The sequence below is a fragment of the Euphorbia lathyris genome, chromosome 6 (assembly GCF_963576675.1).
Source record: "Euphorbia lathyris chromosome 6, ddEupLath1.1, whole genome shotgun sequence".
Taxonomy (NCBI): domain Eukaryota; kingdom Viridiplantae; phylum Streptophyta; class Magnoliopsida; order Malpighiales; family Euphorbiaceae; genus Euphorbia; species Euphorbia lathyris.
In genome coordinates this window covers 18761058-18784902 of record NC_088915.1, presented here as the reverse complement: position 1 = coordinate 18784902, position 23845 = coordinate 18761058, and the positions used below count along the sequence as shown (strand labels likewise).

The window sequence follows — 23845 nt, the reverse complement described above, 5'->3', positions numbered from 1 at the left end:
TGGAACTAATCCTATTACATTACACGGGACCAACACCCCTCTCCCTGTCCTTTCTACCATATTTGAAATTCCTTAGTCATACTCAATACACATCATAGAACAATAATCATTATACTTTTGATTAGTATTAAAAGAAGATTTAAAATATCGAATATACCTCATTTTCTTTTATTGCTAATTCCAACTCCTTCATTATCCTCAAAACATTCATTCATATCCATCCATGAATTGTCCAAAGGAAGACAAGATTCTTCAATTTTGGCAATCCATTCATCATCTGACTCCATATCACTTAAACAAATAGGATCATATGTCCCACCCTTTGCTTGCCTCTCAAATTGCCTTAAGTCAAGTTGGATATTATATTTAACAAATACTAAAGCACTCAATCATTGTTTCTCCAAACAATTCCTCTTTTTAGAATATATATGTTCAAATCTACTACAATTCCTCTCGCATCCCGTCACACTACATGTTAGACTTTAAACTCTTATTACATGGTTTTGTAGCTCTTTACATTCTTCTCCAAAACTTTCCCATGTTAAAGCTAAGATAAATAGTAAACAAAGGAGAATAAAAATCAAACTTTTATTTAGTAGACAATATTAATATAAACTATTGAAATTAACAAAATAAGAATACATGGTTGTGTCTTATCTCTAGTCAAAGTGGCAATACTCATACCAAACATTCCTTTTAATTTCTTGAACTTTTCTAATTGTTGATCAATTTTGACTATTGTTTCAATTTCATGGTATTCTTTCAATTGTTTTATAAAGACCAATTTTTACTTCAATATCCACAGAGTCAGCATATTGAAGCCTATAAATGAACATAAATGCATTACAAAACACTTGTAACATTTTATTTGAAGAATCAAAATATCTTGTAGCATATAATGGCCTATGAAGTTGCAAATCTCACCTCCTATTAATAACATCCCAAATTCGTTGATATTTCCTCTTATCACCATTAATTTTTTTTTTTTGCAATTTGCTCCTTTGCTCTATCCATGGCTTCATATATATATATATAACTCATTGCCGATTTTGCATCTCCACCGAAAAGTCTTAGAACTTTAACAAGTGGACTCACACACTTTATATAATACTTTATTGATTTCAAAAAATTATCATCAGAAACTAATGTACTAGCAACAATTTTTGCTTCTAACTTAGATGCACATTGACTCTTTTCCCATTCTTCTAGTGCAAACATAGCTCTAAGAGCAATCTTGTTTTATGAAAAACTACTCAATGTAAGAAATGATGTAGCAAATCTTGTTACCTCAACTATCTTTTACTCGAAAATTGTCTGATATGACCATAACACACGTAATCAACCCTGCATCTCATATTAACGGTTATATACCTCCATATATCCTAAAAGTTATTAAATGGTTTATTAACTACATCCACGATTGAAAACTGTATCCTTCTGATAACTCCCAGGTAACCTCCATCCAGGTAACTTCCTCCTTAATTCCTATAAATAGCCTTTCATTAATGAGACGTGGGTTGGATTTCGAGAGATACAAGAGTGCCATTATTACGGTATCTAACTTAGGCATCGGAGTGTTTGTGGAAAGACCGCTTCCCACACTGTAATAGGTACAATCATCAAGCAACATCAACCATCATCAAGGAACATCAATCGTCATCAAAGAACATCAATCGTCATCAACGAACGTCAACCATCATCATTCTGATTGGAAGGACCGCCTTCCTTCAGAAGTTCATCGATTAATCTCCCCTCCTACAAATTTGTTGTTTAGTTCAGGCTACAACAATTGGCACCGTCTGTGGGAAATATGATCAAAAAGCCATTTTTTCGGGTTACTTATGTTCTTAGTCCAAAGGAGATGCCTCCCAAGAGATCTCAAGTTCCACATTCGTAAGCATCCGATATTCAAGACGAGCATAACACACACCCTAACAATGAAGAAGAACATGCTGAACACATTGAAGACCAACACGGACCATCAAGAACTAATCCACCCACTGCCTCTTTAGCAGAATATGAAGCCTTAAGAAAAAGTTTGATGAAAACAACAACAAACTTTAAGAGTTAATGCTCTTTGTTCAGGAAGAAATGTGTGACAAGGAGTTTCGAAACAAGGAAACATGTCCTAAAGGTGAGTCGTCACACGATGAAACATCAGGGCCACACGAAGGAAAAAACGTAAGGTAAATAACATAAAAATCCATGAGGTTGTGGAAAGTTCCTGCAAAGAAAATTCAAAGGTGCATGAAAAGGTTGGAGAAGAATCCATCTTCAACGCAATAGAGATTGTAGATCTCAAAAAGATGATAGAAGAAGTGTTGGAATAAAAGAAGCTGGTTCCAAATAATGAAGAACAAACAACACGAAAAGTTCCTTTTACAAGAGAAATTATGAATAAGCTTCTCCCTAGGAAGTTCAAGATGCCACAACTAGCTACTTACTCTGGAAAAGGCGATCCCTATGATCACATGCAAAATTATGACTGTAATGTTATTACATGGATGGGAAGATGTTATAATATATCGAGCTTTCTCTCTCACTTTGTCAGATCATGCTCGTACTTAGTTCAATAGCTTAAAGGAAGGCTCCATCTCTAACTTTGATCAGTTGAGAAAAGAATTCATAAAAGCATTCATCATCAACACTAAAAGGAAGAAGGATGCAACGTATCTCCTTACAATAAAGCAAGTTGAAAGAGAAAGTTTGAAAGATTATGTAGAAAGGTTTTGCGCTGCAACTTTAGAGATTCATGATCTCCAAGTTGGAATGGCAGTTGCAGGAGTACTTCAGGGAACGAGATCGCGGGATCTCCAAAAATCTCTCTCTTATGATCAACCTTCAACCTTGGGGGATTTGTTCAGTCGAGCTAATAAATTCATCCTTTCCGAAGATGTGATGAGGAATATAGTGGGGAGAGGAAATCAAGATAAAAAAAGGAAGGAGAGGGACGAGGTTGATGATGTGAAAAAGGGAAATAGGAGAGGAAATGAAGCAAGACATGCTCCAAAGTTGAGATATGAGAATTTCACACCTTTACTCCAACCACGTTCTAATATCCTGACAGCCATTGAGAGATCCAGACTCCTTAGATTCCCTCCCAAGGCCAACAGAATGATGGGCAAATTTACGGATGCTTATTATCGATTCCACAAAACTTATGGTCACTTAACTGATCGATGTAGGCAATTGATGAATGAAATAGAATCATTGGTACGACAAGGTAAGCTTGAAAATTTCGTTTATGCAGAAAATTAGAGAAGGGAAAAACCACAAAACTCAAAGGAAGAAAGATACATGGAGAATCAAGAAAATGATGGTCGAACATATGCCAAAGGAAAGGAAGACAAAAAAGATAAAGTCGTAGCCCTTGATAACAAGTCGGCATATCCAACAATAAATGTTATCTCTGGAGGGGAAACTTTAGCTGGTGAATCCTCTTCGTCAAGGAAGGCTTATGCTAGACAAGCTTATGAAGTCAATAATGTGATGAAAGTTCAAGAAGAAGAGTCCATAACTTTTACTCCTGCAGATCAAGGAAATGTGGTTATACCCCATGATGATGCATTGGTGATTTTCGCTATCATAATGAAGTTTCCAATAGAAAGAATTCTCATTGACAGTGGGAGTTCGGTCAACCTCCTCTATTTGAATTGTTTTGAGAAGATGAACTTGTCTTTAGATAGATTGAAGAAGGTGTCGGCTCCACTCTTTAGCTTCTCAGGGGAAGCCGTCCCGGTGGCAGGGTCTATCCAATTACCAATCATGTTGGGCTATGAACCTTGTAATGTTACAAGGATGGTGAATTTTATGGTGGTCAAATCAATAACTCTAGTCTACAATGTGATACTAGGAAGACCACTGATTATGGGCATGGGGGCTATGATATCGCCAGGATACTTATTGATGAAGTTTCCCACACTAAACGACATAAGGCAAGTGAGAGGAGATCAAAAGAAAGCTCGCAACTGCTACATTTCTTCCACTAAAGCAAAGCATAGTGTGAGTGCAGAAACGATGGCAATTTCATAAGAATCTAATAATAAGCCAAAACCAAAGCCAGTTGAAGAAGTTGAAGCAATACAGCTGAAAGAAGATGATCCGAAAAAAATAACATATATTGGAAGTAAAATGGCAGAAGAGGTGAAGGATGAAGTAATTGCATGCCTTAAGAGGAACGTGGATGTGTTTGCTTGGGTTCCTATAGATATGCTTGGCATAAGCTTGGATGTAGCTTCCCACCACTTGAATGTTGATCCGAACATCAAACCAATCAAGCAGAAGAAAATGAGAATAGCTCCAGAAAGGAAAAAAGGCTTTAGAAGAAGAAGTTGACAAGTTGATTGAGGCAAACTTTATTCGAGAAGTTTACTACCCGGATTGGCTTGCAAATATTGTGATGGTGAAGAAACCCAATGGAAAGTGGAGAATATGCATAGATTTCACCGATTTAAACAAGGCTTGTCCAAAAGATTCATATCCTTTGCCTCAAATTGACAAGATGGTGGATGAAACCTTTGGATACGAGTTATTGAGCTTTGTTGATGCATACATGGGATACCATCAAATAAAGATGAACCCTTCCGATGAAGAAAAAACTGCATTTATCATCGAGAAATGCACATACTGCTACAAAGTTATGCCTTTTGGACTTAAAAATGCAGGAGCAACATACCAAAGGATGGTAAACAAAGTTTTCAAGCCTTTATTGGGTAACACCATGGAAGCGTATATAGACGATATGATCATTAAAAGCAAGAAAGGAGAATCGCATGCAGAGAAGCTCGACAAGGTGTTCGATGTATTGAGAACCCACAATATAAAGCTAAATCCTAACAAATGTACTTTCGGAGTACAATCAGGAAATTTTTTGGGTTATATGATAACTGAAAGGGGTATTGAAGCAAATCCAGAAAAAATCCAAGCCATCTTAGAGATGAAGCCTCCTACCTCCATTAAGGAAGTTCAGCGTTTAACATGAAGATTAGCATCGTTGAATAGATTTCTGTTTAAATCTGCTGAAAAAAGCCTACCCTCTTCAAAACCTTGAGGGCAGGGAAAAATTTCCAGCGGACAACGGAATGTGAAAAAGCTTTTGGAGAACTAAAGGATTACTTGAAGAAAATACCACTTTTGACTAGGCCAGAGCCAGGTGAGGTATTGTTTGTATATTTGGGAGTAAGCAATGTGGCCTTGAGTGCAGTTCTGTTGAGAAGAAAAGGAAAAAGAATTAAAAGGGGCACATACATGAAAACAAGGCCAGATGAGCAAGCTGATGTATGGATCTATGAAAATTGAAATCTCTAATCTAGATTTTATCCTTGAATAGGCATAAGTTTGATGGACAAAATAAAAAAAATGGAAGACTTTATATAAGGGATAGACTCCTAGATTTATTAGGTTTAGGTATACTATTTGTTACAAAAAGATATACAAAATCTTATCTAAAATAATATTTATTAATAAAATAAAATAAAAGGGAAGAGAAAAATCCAATGTTGCGGCAATAACTAATTTGATGGGATCTCTAGTGGAAATATTCAAGGGATTAATTGTATCTTTGTTTTCTAGTGATTAATATTCTAGGAAAGTTGCAATAATTTTTTATTTTATTCATATATTTATTTATTTATTTTAATTAAAAAAAAAGGCCGAGGTAATTAATTACCTTAAAATTATTTGAAAAACTATCTTCTCTTACATGTACCTAAAGAAAGGTTGATAGTGAGACACTATTTATTTTATTTTGTGTCTAGAATCTTCATTCAATATTTTCATATTTAATTTTAATTTTTTATTTTTCTACTCATACCTTTAATAACTCTAAAGGAATGAGTAGGAAGCAATTGATATGACCATAACACGCGTAATCAACCCTGCATCTCATGTTAACGGTTATATACCTCCACATAATCCTAAAAGTTATTAAATGATTTATTAACTGCATCCACGATTGAAAACTGTATCCTTCTGATAACTCCCAGGTAACCTCTATCCAGGTAACTTCCTCCTCAATTCCTCTAAATAGCCTTTCAATTAATGAGGTATGGGTTGGATTTCGAGAGATACAAGAGTGCCATTATTACTGTATCTAACTTAGGCATCAGAGTGTTTGTGGAAAGACTGCTTCCAACACTGTAACAGGTACAATCATCAAGCAACATCAACCATCATCAAGGAACATCAATCGCCATCAAAGAACATGAATCCTCATCAAGGAGTGTCAACCATCATCATTCTGATTGGAAGGACTGCCTTCCTTCAGAAGTTCATCGATTAATCTCCCCTCCTACAAATTTATGTAGGCAATTGATGAAAGAAATAGAATAATTGATAGATATAAACACATGCTTCTTTGCCCTTTTTAACTATATCTTTAAAGATAGAAAACTCACCTATATCTTCCGAGATATTATCAATGCAATGTGCCGCACAAGAAGACCAAAACAACTTTTTTCTTTTCCCCATCAACAACTCATCAACTGCTACATAAGTTAAAGCACTATATATCACCAATTGAATTGCATTTTCTTCCCTTATTTCATCCACCATTGAGTCAAGTAACTTAAATAACTTTTGTGCATCCTTAATAACACTTGAGGTGTTAATTTATTTGATAAAACAATGCCACTTGGACTATTCACCAAGAAATTTATAAGAGATCGATTCTGTCTTATTTGTCCACTCATTAGAATAAGAGTGCATCCGATTCTTTTCATTATTTTTAGTATTTCTCAAGCATCAATTTCACATTCTCAACTTCTTTTTTCAAAAAAGTAACGCTTGCTTCATGATGGGTGTCGAATCCACCAAAAATAAATATAACTTCACTTAACTGAAAATAGATTGCAAAAGAGTAAGTAAAAGTCGAATCCAAGGGATTAGTATTTATTTAACTAAATTAATAACCAAGAAGACAAGTAAAATAACATGGGGTTTTTTTGGATTGATTTGATAAAAGGAACAAAAATGACAGACTAGTTAGAGTGACAAAGGTTATGAATGAAGTTTTGATAATCTTTGTAGAATTACCCAATTAAAGGCAATATCAACGCAAGATCTGTGCTTTGTTAATCACCGACTGGAAACAGAGCTACTGTTAAGATTTTGTAATGAACATGTTATGGATGTTGGCTTAGCGCCTCTAACCTAATTCTTCATTAAGATTTAATGAATCGAGTACGACAAATAATTCACTCCTATTTAATTAGACAGTCTATCCTTAGTGGCTTAGATTCAACATAACTAAAAGCATTAAGATTTAGAAGAACCATGTTTAAACCTATTGATCTACTAGTGAGATCAATGTAGATTTAATTGTGTCACCACTTTCTACTTGTGACTGATATTATCAAATGATTACGGATTTAGTAACATCAACTAGTATATTGCGTATGAGCCATAAAAATCAATTGGCCAAGATTGCTCTTTCAGTTCATCAACAAAGAGAAATCTTTTCTCTGAGGTTTTGATGGTGAACGAAAACAACACAAAATAAAGCAATAATGAAGACAGAAACTACCAGTCTCATAACAATTAAAAGATCTCAAACTTGATATTAACCTTTAACCGAGATTGGAGTTTAGTTACACATAGCCATGGAGAATCGACTACTGTAAATAAAGCTAAAGAAATAAAAATACAAAGAAAAACTAAACTTCGAAAAAAAAACCAGATGATAGATAAAAGATAAGAGATATATGATAGGTAGATGATCTCCTATTAATAGGAATTCTCAAACCCTATTTAGGAGATAAATCCTAGCTAATTAGGAAAAATAAATATTCTAACTTCCTAATACTAATTGACTTCTTCCTTCTTGGTCTGTAGGCTCAAAACTCCTTAATAGATATTGAAAATGTGATGGAATGAAACAGATTCGCACTTGATATATTTAGGAAGATTTTCTGCCTGCCTGCTTATTAGCCTTGGGCGAGACTAACTCCCAAACAGTTCCAGGTTTCATCCTTAGCCAAATTAGCTCCAAATAGCTATAGTTCAGCTCATTTCTTCATAACCAGTCCTTGTATAAGTATAAGACACAAAACAAGCATAATAGCCCAAATAGTAACCAAATCACCTAAATAATTTAGCACTAAAATGGAGATTTTACTGTTGAAATATACACTTATCACTTCATAGTAAGAAGGAGGTTTCAATCCTCTTCCATGCTCACCAACTTTTTCAAGCATAGCAACAAACAATGGAGTTTTTACCAAATTAAAAGGCAGTGTATTACCATACTAAAATCTACAAATACTTTGAATAACATGTTCTCTATTTTTCACCATTACATTTATAGATAATTATTTCCCTTTCCCCTTAGTCATAAATGCATGCAGACCAGTTTTTCCTCTTCCACCAATACTTTCACTATTTTGGTCTCCAATTACTTAAGAATCGTCACTTATTGTTAAAGACTTTTTTGTTTCACATTTTTTCAAAAGTTTAATGCAAATTTTTCGTATGTCTTCGGAACATGTAGTACAAGGAGAAACATTATAATGATCACCCACTAAATGATGTTTCATTCTATTAGTCCCTCCCCGATATTCAAGTGCAAAATATTTACACTTTAAATGCACTCTATTATTCTCATTAACTCAAGTACAATGATCCCAGTTAGGATCACTCTTTGGAATTGCTTTTTTAGGAGGCATATTTGTTCAATGAAAAATAAAAAAAAAGTTCTAAATATCTATTGTAATTTGCCAACAATAATAATTTTAATTTCAACTAAAAAATAAGAGCAAAGAAAAGCAAAGGGAGTAGGGGTGAGCATCGGTTCGGTTACTAACCGAACCAAACTATCGGTTAACCGAACCGAATTATCACTTGTTTTGATAACCGAACCGAACCAAATAAGAGTAGTAACCGAAATTTACCAAACCGAAATTTTTTGGTTCGGTTCGGTTACCAACCGAATAACCAAAAAACTCTCTTCTATATTTTTATAAAAAAATCAAAAGCCACTGAAATGACCAAAAAACATAAAAATCATGTACTGAAGTCAAAATGTTATGTTTTAGGAGAGGAATTATGTTGTGGCTGCTATATATATATGCTGAAAAATTAGGTCTCAAAATCGTAAATGGTTGAATGAGGTAAGATAATGGGCCATTGTTTTTTTTTTTATGTTATCAAGGTTTTATTCTTAGTTGGGTTGGGCTTTAATTTTTTGTAAGTTTATATATTTATAAAGATAAATTATAGTTTTTATATTTATATTAGTTCGGTTCGGTAATCGGTTATACCAATAATTTTTTTTTACTAACCGAACCGATAACCGATAACCAAATAAAATCAAAACTACAACCGAACCGAACCAGAATGTTAAAATAACCGAACCAAAGTAACTTTTCGGTTCGGTTATCGGTTCGGTAATCGGTTACCGGTTTTTTTGCACACCCCTAAAAGGGAGTGTTCAATTAAAAAATTTAATTAACCTTAATTCAGTGTCTTTTTTCAATTTGATATTTGATGTTGATAATATATGTTGACTGTTGAGACTTGATGCATTTTCAAGTTGATGATATATATTACTGTATTGTTTTTCGATCTTGTCTAATGGAGAGTGGAAGGAATTTTTATTTTTGAAAGAAAGAGAGAAATAAGAGAGTTGGCGAAAGGGTCCGATAATGATTTAGATATTTTTATCACAATAAAGTAACTTGCTTGCAAAGTAATAGAATTTGTAGATATTGGTTTAGAATAAGAATTTATTTTATATTTTTTAATTTCAAAATTGATTTTATCGGTTCCAAATTCTAATAGAGTCACCTAGTTTTTTTAAATTCCTTTTTAATTTGGTCACGTTGGATTTTGACTCCATTTAAAAAAATTTATGTGCATGTTAACATCAATCGCCAAAATCGGTGGAGTAAGTCGATTCGACCGATTACCAATGAATTCATATTCGATTCACATACGATTTTAAGTCATACCATAGATACACCTCATAATCCCATGGAATCGACCTGAATCGTACGAGTCGAATCATGACTCATACGATTCTAACAAACAGTGTTACAAATTACTCATTTTTATTCTAAAAGTACTTTTTTTTTTTTTTTTGCCTAATTCTACCTATCTTTGTTTTGTATGTATTAATCTTTTTTTTTACCTTTTTCTCCCTTTTTATTTGCCATCTTTTACATGTGGAACCTGTCATATTTATAGTAAAATGTAAAAAAGTGTCTTCTGGTGTTATTTCTTGTGTTTGGTTATTTTTTCGAAAGAAAGGCAACATCCTTACTGTTTATGGCCCATGTGACAGCTTATGGTTCTCTTTTTGTAGACTTGTTGGGAAAGATTTTGCAAATATAAGCCTCAACTTTATAGGTCCACATGATTTGTATTTTATAAGTTCTAGCCTAAACTTGGAAAATGAACTTTGACCTAAAATTGGCACGGACCTTGACCTGAAATTGACATGGACATTGATCCATTATGGTGGTGGATATGATCCATTGACCTTTGACCCAAATCTAGAATGAATCTTGACCTGTTTTAAAATGGACCATGACTCGACTTTGAAAATAGATCCTATCCCGAATAAAAATAATATTGAGCTTGAAATATATTTCTGATATGAATTTTAGGCTTAAAATCGAATAAATTGGTCATCTTCATACAAAAAATTCTCGAATCGAATGTGGGCTTCGACCCGACCTTTCAGAAATAATGTTACCTTTAGATTAATCAAAGCGAGGGATTTTAAACCTCCAACAATAAATCGTACATCTTCGGGTCCACCGCATTTAGTTTTTTCCTTGTAGCAAAAATAAAGAAAAATGAATTATATTCGTATTATTTATGTAAAATATAACATTATAAATGAATTAATTGCAAACTATATTTCAAAATGGATTGAGATTTGTTAAACCTTTAATAAAAAAAGTTTGGTAAAACAAAATAATAAAAACTAAAAAGATATATATATTAAAACTAACATAATTATTAAGATAAGAAATGAAGAACTAACCAATATATATCTGAATCCTGATATATTTAAGCCGCACTTATAATATCAATATCTCGATTTAGAATTTATTATATGAGGGTTTATATGTGTATTAATTGAATAGTTAATTCATTTATTAAAGTGTAACAAAACACATGAAATCGAATTTTTTCAAATATAATTCTTTTAATAAATTCCAACTAGAATAACGGTGTGTATTATTATAAATGAATAGGATTTAAATAAATATTTACTAAAAACTCGAAAAATATCCTAGAATAAAATGGCTATCTACAACATTATAGACCAGTGAGATATCTATCATGACCCATTGAAAATGAGCTTTAACCAGTTTTGGCCCTTTCTTGAAGATGACTAGGAGTGAGATAAGTTCGAGGATCGACACCTCTATGTTAGATAGGCCGAACGGGGGGAAGTTTTTTCTGTCAACCTTTTCTTATTAAGCTTCATCCCTGTTAGGGCAGCCTAAAAAATAATATTCATGAAGCTTCCCATGTCTATAAGAATTCGGTGCACGTTAAAATTATTGATAATAAGGGAAACTACCAAGTCCTTAATGTGTGGAGTGCGTAGAGGTGGGTTGACTGAGAGGGATTCTCCGACCGGCCCCTTTTATTTCTTTTTCTCGTGGAATCTTCTAAATACATGTGTGCTCCTTCTTAGATGACTTGTATTTCCCCTTAGTAGCAGGGACGATTTGGCTCATCTCTCGGAGGGGTTGACTCCCGTTGGTGTTTGTATCCTCTTATCTATAGGCCTTTTTCATCCCCGGGCCTTATAGGAGCAAATTTTCAACTTTCTTCGAGAAATGTTTGCACTCGTTTGTGTTGTTTCCTTTTAGTTTGTGAAACTTGGAGTACTTATCTCTATCGTGTTCGAATTTTGGGGGTTGTTCTACTACAATGGGTGAGCGATAGGGTTGGTGAGGCTCGACAAGAGGCTCTTAATATTATGGGCGATGTGAGTCCTCAGAGTAATGAAGTTCCCTAAATGAGTTGTGAACTGTCCGACCTTCTTCCCTTGCCTATCTTCTTAGCTATTCCCTACGGGCTTAGTAGGGGATGGGTCTTTCGTCCATTTTATTATGGGAGTTTTTCCTTTTGGCTATCTGTTTATCTTTGTCTTCTTTATTGTGTTCATTCCACATTATGTTTTTCTAGCTCTACATAATCCATCAGTCTCATGTTATAGTCATAGAGGATGAAGCTTTTCCGATCGCCATCAGCTATTAGAAAGGCTGCGGGGATTGATGTAGAGTTTTTTCCCGAGGGGTTCGACATGGTTCCTTTGGTGAGAGCATCAATAGGAACCCTCTAAGTTCTTGGACTTTACTTATGATGACATATGGTGGAAGTGGGTTAGGTAGCTTCTCAAGGGCTCAATGGTGCGCTGATGGATGTCACTAAGGTTAGAGCTTATTCTCTTTTACGACCCCTACAAACCTAGCCATGAATAGGTCTTCAAGAGGTCAAATGAGTCAATGGATTCCAATTTCAGCCCTTTATACCATTCTTGGGCTACCCTTAATAGGGTTTTCGAGGAGACTTTTGCTCATGATGTGGCATTCCTTTGAGTATATGTTGATCATACTTATGAAGGTGACACATTGTTCGTTGGGATCCTCAATTATTGTATATGTGGGTAACTTGGGGGGGGGGGGGTCTTTTATTTTTTTTGGGATGCCATACTTGATGATTTGCTGGGCCAATGGGTCTTACTGGATGCGACTTTCCCCTTGATGGCGCCTAAGGCCTTCATGTCTATGAAGCTTCGGAACTTTGCTTCTCAGGCCTCACTTTGCTCTGTGAATGACTCTTTTGCCCTATTGGGTGCTCGTTGAGAGCATATAGTGGCATGCCCATCTAAGGGCTAGACCCTAGTAAGGTGTCCTTCGCTACCTTCAGCTGCGTGGATTGGTTACGTTACCGATGACTATTGACAGGTAGGTTCTTAGAACAGAGGAATTCTCATCACTTCTGATTGTTCTTTGAAAGCTATGAAGGGTTTCCATTAGCTTCGCACCAAAGTCTCTAGTTTCATCTTCGAAGTCGATCTTAACAAAGACACCAATGTTTAAATTTTGCGACTAATGAGGGTTGCCTTTTCCTCTTATGTCATTTGCTCAATTGTTCCCATAATCTCTTTCGTGGGGGTGACTCCACGAGTGGTAATTTCTATCACTTTTGCTTTGGTAGTTTTAAGACGCTTGAAGGACAAGTAGTGTTTTTCTCCATATTCACTACACCAAATGATGAGAAGTTAATATCACACCGGATGAATGTTTTGAATTTTCTCTGACCTGTGTTGGGAGCGGTCCCCTATTCACACATCGAGTTAATTTAAATTATGGAGAGGTAGATAGGTAAATAACTAGACAAAAAGAGATTTTAGAACTCTTTGCCAAGACTTAATTACGCCGGATCCAAAAAGGTCTTGTTGGATCCGAGTTAAACCCATGGTTTGATATCCGGAAGATAATAAGACCTTTATCATGTTTGGACGGATATTCTCACTTGAGGCATCACAATGTATACAAATGCAAAACTTTTTTTTTTTTTTTTTTAATATAATCATATCTTTTCGAGTTTTAATTTACAAGTACTTACTTATCAAACATGCAAAGTCCATTTTAAGCCACTAATAAATATGACTTTTCACAATGTAGATATATACACGCAAAGAATTTACAAATTCATTTTTGTCATTACAAATTCGTTTTCACCACTAATCCTAAAAGGTAGGTGAAGGCGTGAAGAAGAAGAACCGCTGACGCGGTCAAACTGTTAAAATAAATACCGCCTGACATTTCCATACAGCAGTAAAAAAAATCCAACTTTTTTTACGACAAGTAGATAATTAATTGATTAATCCAAAATAGATAAGCCAAGGAGAGAGAAAACTGAGTGAGCTATTTTCTTTCCTTCTTCTGTTCATCATCTCCATGTTTCTTCCGATAAACTCGCCGCTACTTTTCCTATAAATTCTTCTTTACTTGTTTTTCCATCTTTCGATAATCTCAAATTCTTTGTTTCGATCCTCATTTGCTTGTTTTTTTTGTTGTTCTTAGTTGTTTGATTCTTTGTTTATAATGAGATGGAAGAAGTTCAGAGACGTTTCTTGCGTCTTCTCCAATGCAGATCGCAATCTGCACCGTTGGGCACAGCTTTCAACTATTTCGACTCATTTGAACTATCTCAATCTCGGTTGTAACCGCCGCCGGGAGTCGTTCGTCGGAATTCAGGAGAGGTACAAGTGGGACCATGGATTTGGTGGTGGAGGCGGAGGTGGAAGGAATTCCAGCGGTGGTGATTCTGAAATTAGGAAAATTAGGGCTGAGACTAATTGCCCTCGTTGTTCTAAACATATGGATCTCCTTTTCTCTAATCGACACTTTCCTTCCTCTACTAACCCTAATCTTGATTCGAATCCCGATAAGCAGTTACCGAATCGTGGTGGAGCTAATAACAATAACAATAATGTTAGTAATAGTAGCAGTGCCTATCAGGCGGTTAATTTTTGCCCAAGTTGTAAAACGGCTTATTATTTCCGTCCTTACAAGACTGCTCCACTTCAGGGTAGCTTTATTGAAATTGGCAGAGTTAGTAATAATGGTGTTAAAGCCAAGAACAGGATCAACTCCATCAAACAATCCAAAAGTGAAGATTCCAGGGAGGATGATACCAATACTTCTAATGCTCTTAGTAACAGACTCAGGGCATCATTTTGGGAAACACTCAGGTCTTACGCTGGGGACCCCCCTGAGAATTGGCCTCCTCCGGGTGAGAATGGTCTGGCTGTCCATACTCCCCCAGGACCACCATTTGCACCTGGAGTCAATGTGATTCGGGCCAGTGGACCAGGTGGTAGTGGAGGCAATGGAGCTGAGGGAGGAGAAAAGAATGGTGGATGGGGTGGGTCTAATTTGGGTAAGGATTTGCCTACGCCTAAGGAGATTTGCAAGGGTTTGGATAAGTTCGTTATTGGTCAAGACAGAGCCAAAAAGGTTTGATCTTTTAAAAGCATCTCATTTATATTTATTTGCATCAATATTCACTCACTACTACATGATGCATTTCATTTCGGTTGTTTCAGAGGATACATGACCAAATCTGATTTCCGAGTTTTCTTTTTGGCTGGATATTGCAATCAAGGAATTTATTCTTCGTAATTTTTCTGACTTTATTATTTCACATGATGCATGGTCACATGTTAGTTGACTCGGTTTCCACATACTTCACTTTTGTCAATTTATTGGTTCGTTGAGTTTATATACAATAATTTTGGGTCATGTCAGCATGGCCTCAAGCATCACCGTGTTATCTTGATTTTACATTAATTGTTTCTGCTGGACATTTATGATATATTACATTAGTTGTTAGAAACTATATTCTAGTCAAACTATACATAGGAAAGTACCTATAGGCTAAAACTTTAACCGTTGTGGTCACTCTAGATTAATAACTATACATATGAACTGTGATATGTAGTTTACAGTTTTATGCCCTTACTTCAGATGGTTTTGGCGGGGATTTGTTTTCTAGCTTGCTTTTGAGCATTTTTGTGAGTATTGAGTTCTGATGATTTTTGTGGAAATTTGTTTTATAGCTTGCTCTCGAGCATTTTTATGGTCTATTAAGGTTGTTCAGTGCATGATCTACATGCATTTTGCAGGTACTTTCTGTGGCTGTCTACAATCACTATAAGAGGATTTACCATGCCTCCTTGAAGAAAGGGTTAGTGACCGTATTTACTTCTCACCTATGTATTGCAGTCTCCACAATAATTAATCCTTAGATCGTTGGTGAAGCTTGCCACTTAATTTATGGTCGGGAAGAATTAAGTTTAGAGCATCAAACTATATAAATTCCTCTTTCTGCTGCTCAATGATTGGCTCATGCGTTCTTGTTTGGCTCTTTCGTGGGAAATTGAGGGCGTGCCAGATAATTATAGTATTATCAAACTATGGAGTGAAATTGAGTGCGCTTGCTAACTTCTAATTATCAAAACGATTGTAAGGAATAAAGAGACCGTAAAATTCCTAAGATTCGATTATCAAAACGATACCGACCTTACATAAAATGGTTGAAGAACAAATAAAATAAAAATGTACTGGAAGTTGGAATGAACTTTGCACTTGAAAATTAAATCTAAGGAAACAATCGAGAATTGTAAAAATGCTGAAGTCTAGAGATAATTTGCTAGAGTTTTGGGTAGTTGTTGTTGAGTTGATTGATCGGTTGGTTGATTGGGCCTATTTCATCGTGATTTCTGAAAACAATATCAGTACATATTACATAAGGGTAGGATTTGCTATTTAAATTAGAATGTTGCTAGGAATATGCTTAATTGTTATTAATGGCATAGTTAAAACTTAATAGGAGCAACTCAATATTTGAAAGATTAGCATATTGTGATTCTGAAAGCAATATGTCCAACTTTCAACATTGAAATATCCCCATTTACTTTTTTGCTTGGAAGAAATAAGAAACTTAGTACTCCTTAAATAGGAAACTGTAATTAATAAATAAAAACATACAGCCTATTAGCAAGGGCTGTTTCATTTTAATTCTAATCAAAAGCATTATGTTTCCAACTATGCAATCCAAAGAAATTCACCTTAGATAACTTCATTCCTAACTAACATTATGCATTCCCATTATCATTTCGTGTGCTGCAATACACCTTCTTGGTGACTCTGTCGTAGGTCTTAGGGAGCGAAGTAATACAATGAACTTGTCATGATGAGTTGGAATTCGATGGCCCAAGGAGAGGTGCATGGTAGCTTTGTTCATGACACAGTCCACCCCTGCTGTAGATTCAATCTTTTGGCATAACATTCATTCCCATTGAGAAGTGTATTTTTAGTAATTTATACATGAGACCTTTTTCTCATCTTAATTGGCTTATGAAATGATGCTGGATTGATGCATCTATGTACTAGGTCAGCGGCAGAATCTGGAATTCCAGAGGCAACAGATGATGATGAAAATGTAGAACTTGAAAAGAGCAATGTGCTCTTGATGGGTCCGACTGGCTCAGGTATGCTCTTTACACTTTGCATACATAGTTTTACCTTCAGCAAATTAAGTGATGAAAAACCACCACCTGCTGCATTTTTATATTTTAGCCCTTCGTTAGATTTGAAATTTAGTTTTCAAACTTCTAGACTAACTTGAATGTGCAGGCAAGACATTGCTCGCAAAAACACTAGCACGCTTTGTAAATGTGCCATTTGTCATTGCTGATGCAACGGCCTTAACTCAGGCAAGTCTATTTCATATTAGATAATGAATCTCTGAAAGTACCTCACTGGTTCTGGTGCCATTTGTCATTTGTCTGATAATGTCTTAATTCATGCTTTATAAATCATGGGTTTTCGTATTAATGTCTGATAATGAAAAACTAGAATTCAGTTTTATAACCTGTTTACAAATCGCTTAAAATATATATATGGAATTTCCTTGTTTCCAGTATAAACAATGGATTGGGTGCCAAAGGCATGGGAACACATAAGGAATCAGTTTACTAGATTTTCCTCGTTTATACCAACAGCTGAAAAATAGACAATGCATTAGGTGCTTAAGAGTAAATAAAGACATATTAATGTTTAAATCTGTAAAGTGAAAATGGAAGGTGATATTTTTTTATTTTATATTTGCGGCTATGGTACTGGATGTTTTTCTGTTCATTGTTATTCAATTGAAAGAGTCAATCTTTTTCTTTTTCTTTTGGCAGGCAGGTTATGTTGGTGAAGATGTTGAGTCAATATTGTATAAATTACTAACGGTAATACTTTGCATTTGTCTTCTTATTGTCGTTCCTTGTTTTTTTTGCACTCAAATTATCTATATTCTCAGTCATATTCTGGATGTTGGACAGATCTATTTCTTTTATTCTAGTGGAATTTGGATTTTTTCTCATTGTGCATTAGTTCTTCTTCAAGTGGATCTTTTTTTTATTTACAGTGACCTTTTCTTTTTACATCGTGATTAGATTATCAGTTGGAGTAATTTTGTACACTTTCCTCAAATTTTACGCGTAGTGCACCGGGCTGCCCTTATTGGAAACTACAAGAGATTGTGTTTAACCAATTGGCCTAGTCTTTAGCTGATGCTATCCTGGCTTAGGAATGGGCGTAGAAGCATTAGTTTAAGAATTTGTGGTTTATGAGAAAAGGATCCATTTCAACAATAAATTTGTAACTAAATTAGCAACATCTAAAATTCAAATCGACCGAGGCATTTTGCTTCAGTCAGTTACTAGTCTAAAAAAGGTTACCTTTCCAGGTGGATTTGAAGAGTCATGATGTAATTTCCATTATAAGTGAAGAATTATGTATAACTCAGTGAATCATTCTGTGTCTTAGCGAGAGAAGATCTGCTCTTATGAGCCTTTTGCTAGATGAATAAAAAGAAACTTTTATGTCACTAAATGCTCATAGTTTTAAATAGAAATAAAAAGAGAGATTAAAAAATTGATTATTTGCTAATTTTCTAGTAGAATAAAATTTACTTAGTAAAATAATTTCATGGTAAACTATAAAGAACATAGCCAGAAATTACAACTAGGAGTCTTAAAGAGCATAGCAAAAAAATAAAAATAAAGCTAGAGATTGAAAGAAATCAAATCTAAATTAGGTGTGGAGATTGATATATGCGATGGAAATAGATTTGATAATTTATGATTTATCAATTTAATTCTGTTTATTTATTTGGAAACTGAGCATTTGTCCTTGTACTATTATCTAATAAATTCGAAGTGCATCTTTGAGAATGTTAATTTTTTTTTTTTACATACTACGTCGTAAAGGTTTGGGGTAGACTGTAATTCTTTTAAGTGTTGCCTTGATTGTTGCTATAGGTGAAAATTTTGAGGTTTTAGATATAATTTATCCTTCTATTTTTGTAACTTATGGCTAATCTAAGCATAATCTTTGTTAGGTGGCCGAGTTCAATGTGCAAGCAGCTCAGCAAGGGATTGTCTATATTGATGAAGTTGATAAGATAACTAAGAAGGTTCTCCAAGTCTAATTTTATATTTTCAATCATTTAATGCTTATCTTCCTTGTCCAAATTCTCTGCAAATTGAGATTTTGGTCAATTTCTTCATGATTATACTGATTTCAGGCAGAAAGCCTAAACATTAGCAGAGATGTTTCAGGGGAGGGTGTCCAACAAGCATTGTTGAAAATGCTGGAGGGAACTGTGAGTTACTGGTCTCTATACCACTTATTGGTTGTTTGCTTGTTTAATATCTTTCACCAAGTTTCTTTGTCCTTAGCTTCTAAGATGATAATTGCTAAAAATTTGAGGTATTTTTTATTTGATTCATTGATGCCTTGTGGTCTATGATGGTTGTGATTATTTTCTTTGATGGATATTATGAATTTATATTGTGGCATTGCAATTGTTAACAGACCGTCATTTTCCTCAAATTTGATAAAATATTGCAGTTAAGACTTTCTTGTTGCCCTTCATATCTCGTTGGAAAATATAAGAAAATCTCTTTGGCAATCCATCAATAAACTTTTGTCTTTGGGACCCCATGACATCAACTAAACAGTGAGGATAAATAGGTACTAATAGAACGTCTGACTGATCAATGGCTGATAAATGGGTCTGTTCTGTATTTTCTTTATAAACAATGGATTGCCGATGAAAGTTATTATCTTGTTGTGAAGAATGAATTGTGGTCAACGTCTGAGTCTCTGTTGTCATCATTGTACAACAGAACATCATTCGGGACTGAGTTCTTTTCATAACATGAATGTAACCATGTTTTCTTCTCTTTCTCTTTATTGCATAAATTGTTATATATAGATTTTGTTCTAGAAGAATCTCTTTAGCTTCTTGGGTCTTCCTGTTGCTTTAATTTGTAACACTGCATTCCATTTATCGCATTTTGTTAGCAAATAGCATGCGCCGACAGATGTCTTTTTTTTTTTTCCAGATAAATCATAATTTTGATGATGCTGTGTAAATATGGTTTTTATTTTTTCCAGATAGTGAATGTTCCTGAGAAGGGGGCAAGGAAGCATCCTCGCGGTGATAACATACAAGTAAGATTTTTTTCCCTAGAAATTATTATTAATTCAGAGTGAATTAAAATAAGGGATTTGTGTTTGTATAATATTAGATTTAATTCATTAGTCACAACCACGGTTTAAAGCAATGTAAACAACGCTCTGGGCCTTTCTTTTTCTTTTTGATAATCATGGGAATTAAAGAGGTTGATTATTGAACCTGTGACCTCTCACCTCCACTTTGTGTGAAGATGTACCAATGGTGCTAGACGCCATGATAAATTTAGTCTAGTCTAGAATCAGAAAAGTTGTCTTTGCCATCATCATAATTTGTTATATATCATGCAGATAGATACAAAGGATATCCTCTTTATATGTGGTGGAGCATTTGTGGACCTTGAAAAGACCATTTCAGAGAGGTACTCCTTCTTTTGAATTTAAATAATTGTCTTTCCCAGAAATTTGTGAAATATTTTGGTTATGTTCCAGGGAGTTTTAGCTTGAAATTTGAATTATTTGTGGCATTTGCTAGACGGCAAGATTCTTCAATTGGATTTGGAGCACCTGTCCGCGCTAACATGAGAGTAGGTGGAGCTATAGATTCTGCAATCACATCATCATTGCTTGAATCTGTAAGAATGAATCTCCAAAGTCACTTAAATGAGGATTTAAAGATTTTAGCCATTGATTGTGCTTGCTTTTCTTATATTAAAACAAAGTTATGCATGCTGTTCATAGAACAGGAAAGAAAATATGCTAAAATGATTGCGATACAGAACCTGAAATCTCATTTTCGTTGCAGGTTGAGAGTGCTGATCTCATGCAATATGGCCTCATACCAGAGTTTATTGGGCGGTTTCCTATATTAGTTAGTTTGTCAGCTCTTACTGAGGACCAACTTGTGCAGGTAACTCTTCATTAACACTGGTCAATCATGGGTTTTCTGCCTTGACCATATCTTGAAATGGAATATGAATATTCCATTTATCAATTGTAGAAATTTAGGTATATGATGAATATTTATAGGTATACGTGACTTTGTATTTGCCTAATTGTGTCGCTATAAATTTCCGTTACTTTTGACTATATCTTCACTTTTTCATGTTGTGTTTCATGAAGCTCAGTTTAGAATTTTCGAACCTTGTCTTGAATCTAATTCAGTTATGGTGGCCGATATGCAGTTTAAGTGCACCTACATGGCAAATTTATGAAATATAAATATTTTATTTATGCAAACTGTTGGAGCCTTAAGGTATATTAGTTCAATCCCGCTTTTGCAAAGCGCCTCAATTAGAGTAGTTCAGAGACAACATCCCACAAAACTAGCTTCTTAGCAGGTTGAGCCTGGACAATTCCTGGGCTCGTAAGCAAGCCAGCATTCAAGTGTGTATTTCTACAAGTTACACTGCATTGATGCATCATTCATCAGTGTTATTTTGCTTGAAAATAAGCTATATCTAGATATCCATCAGAACTTGCAATGTGCTTTTCTCTAATAATTTATCGTCTTTTTCTATCAGGTCCTGACAGAACCGAAAAATGCTCTTGGCAAACAGTACAAGAAATTACTTGGCATGAATAAAGTACGAACAGTACTCTCTCCATGCTCATTCTTCCTCTCTCTTTCTCTCTCTGACTGTTGGACTTTGGATCTCAGGTGAAGCTGCATTTTACAGAAGAAGCTTTAAGATTAATTGCCAAAAAGGCAATGGCTAAGAATACTGGTGCGAGGGGTTTAAGAGCTCTACTGGAGAGTATTCTAACTGAAGCCATGTATGAGGTATATGCAAGACTTGACCCCTAGAAAGCAATAAGGTTGTCAGTAATATGCGGAGAAATTAATATTATGGTTTGCATTTGTTTCAGATCCCTGATGAGAAAACAGGAAGAGATAGAGTAGATGCAGTTGTAATTGACGAGGAGTCTGTAGGTTCAATAAATGCTCCTGGATCCGGCGGGAAGATCCTTCGCGGAGATGGTGCTTTGGAGCTTTATCTCGCAGAACATAATAAGCTCAAGGAATCAGTGGTACTTATATCTCCTCTCCTATAATCCATTGAGCTGATTTGTAGGATCAATTTAGTTATTAGAATTGAATTGTGGATTTTTTTATAGGAAAATGTGGAGGTTGTCGATGCGGAGGGTGAATCGGAAGTATCATCACGAGCCATGAGCATGTAACCACTGCAACGGTAGAGTAGTTAGTGAATTTACCATTGTAAAATTGATCTTGTTATTTGTAAAAGTTACAATTCATAATGTAAATCTTCTTGTAAAACACAATAGAAAAGAAAGTTCTAATAATAACACAAAAGAAAATGATAAGGAATTTGTACATTTGCTAGTTTATGCAAAACATGTATGCTCAATTTGATGAAAGAGCTTCAATTTTATCAATTTCTAATCTCTCTTAAACTTTAAAGTGACTTATTGATTTATTGATTCCTTAAGGACCTTTTTGTATATTTTCTGTCAATCTTGTATTATACCACTAGAGATGTATTTATTTGAATCTTTAAATTAAGAGGTGTATTTATTTGTATTCTCTCACCTGATGGTGGAACGGGAGGTGGAAAGTATGGCTGACGCCGTTGCCACCACGGGCGGAACGAATTCGTTCCGCCCGTGGTGGCAACGGCGTCGGAGTTCCGTTTAGGAAAAAAAAAAAAGGGTTCCGCCTCTGATTTCGGAGGCGGGACATGTGATTTCGGACATATTTTTTTTTAAAAAAATTTATCGGAAGATTCATTAAGCCTTTTCCCATTCCTTCTTTTGGTGGCATGTCGTTTTAGGCCGGGTTTTATGAAAAGCTTCAAAAGCTAGAGAGGATTTAAGAGTTTTTGGTTATTGGTTTGAAATTGTAAGGAGGGCATAAATGTCAAAAGGGTGTGGTGGAAAGTATAACCTTTGCGGTATATAGCAATACCCTATAAATAATTGACCCATTTTCTTATTGACATGTGAATTGAAACTAATAATATTTTTATGTTTCTTATTGACAAGTGATTTGAAACTAATAATATGTTATACATAAAAAAAAAAAACGGTAATCTTTATTAATAAAAGTATTTTTTTATATAATTAATAATTATTATTCAATATTCATCAATAACATAATATAATTAAGGGTTAAGGTGCAAAAATACCCCTAACGTTTTGGGTCAGGAGCAATTTTACCCCTAACGTCTAAAATGGTGCAATTTTACCCCTAACGTTGAAAGCAAAGAGCAATTTTACCCCTAACGTTGATAAATTGGGTTAATTTGAGAAATAATTCATCAAACTGTTTTCTCGATCATGAATCTTGTATCTACACTTTACAAGTGCGTCATTTTATCAATAACAAATCACAAACATATAGGGATGTGAAAAAATATAACAAATAAAATAAAATAAAGTTATATGTTTTTTGTACGAATTAGACAAAAAAAATCAAAAAATTCACCGAATTTATAAATATTAATCTCCAATTCTATTATTAAATTACAAAAAAACATGAAATCCTTTGTTTTAGAACGAATTGATATGCAATTGGTGCAAAATAAGGAGCAAAAATATATGTGTTTTATAATAGGGGTAAAATTGACCCAAATTATCAACGTTAGGGGTAAAATTGCTCTTGGCTACAAACGTTAGGGGTAAAATTGCACCATTTTGGACGTTAGGGGTAAAATTGCTCCTGACAAAAAACATTAGGGGTATTTTTGCACCTTAACCCTATAATTAATGGAAAAATTACAACCATGGCCGCTGAACTTTTAATTCTTAACAATATGATCACTGAACTTTACACTTTTTAACATCGGTGACCACTCAACTTTATCTAACTCTTCAAAATG

The 23845-nt window shown here is 34.7% G+C and overlaps 1 protein-coding gene across 1 annotated transcript; it reads left to right on the top strand.

The window, feature by feature from the left end:
• The first annotated feature begins 13854 nt into the window (after nucleotides 1–13854).
• On the top strand, nucleotides 13855–22399 carry LOC136232516 (CLP protease regulatory subunit CLPX3, mitochondrial). Its single transcript, XM_066021720.1, has 15 exons — nucleotides 13855–14987; nucleotides 15656–15717; nucleotides 16926–17023; nucleotides 17169–17252; nucleotides 17724–17770; nucleotides 18925–18999; nucleotides 19111–19188; nucleotides 19986–20042; nucleotides 20355–20425; nucleotides 20539–20638; nucleotides 20809–20913; nucleotides 21527–21589; nucleotides 21664–21786; nucleotides 21873–22034; nucleotides 22122–22399. The coding sequence occupies exons 1-15, from the start codon at nucleotides 14073–14075 to the stop codon at nucleotides 22185–22187; spliced, it is 2106 nt and encodes a 701-aa protein (XP_065877792.1). The 5' UTR covers nucleotides 13855–14072; the 3' UTR covers nucleotides 22188–22399.
• The last annotated feature ends 1446 nt before the right edge of the window (nucleotides 22400–23845 follow it).

Bases quoted from the DNA above. Each gene is read 5' to 3' on its own strand.
- LOC136232516 (XM_066021720.1), top strand. From the start codon at position 14,073: ATGAGATGGAAGAAGTTCAGAGACGTTTCTTGCGTCTTCTCCAATGCA. The intron at 20,914-21,526 runs GTAACTCTTCAT...TTTTTCTATCAG, and splicing joins CTGAGGACCAACTTGTGCAG to GTCCTGACAGAACCGAAAAA. The intron at 21,590-21,663 runs GTACGAACAGTA...TTTGGATCTCAG, and splicing joins AATTACTTGGCATGAATAAA to GTGAAGCTGCATTTTACAGA.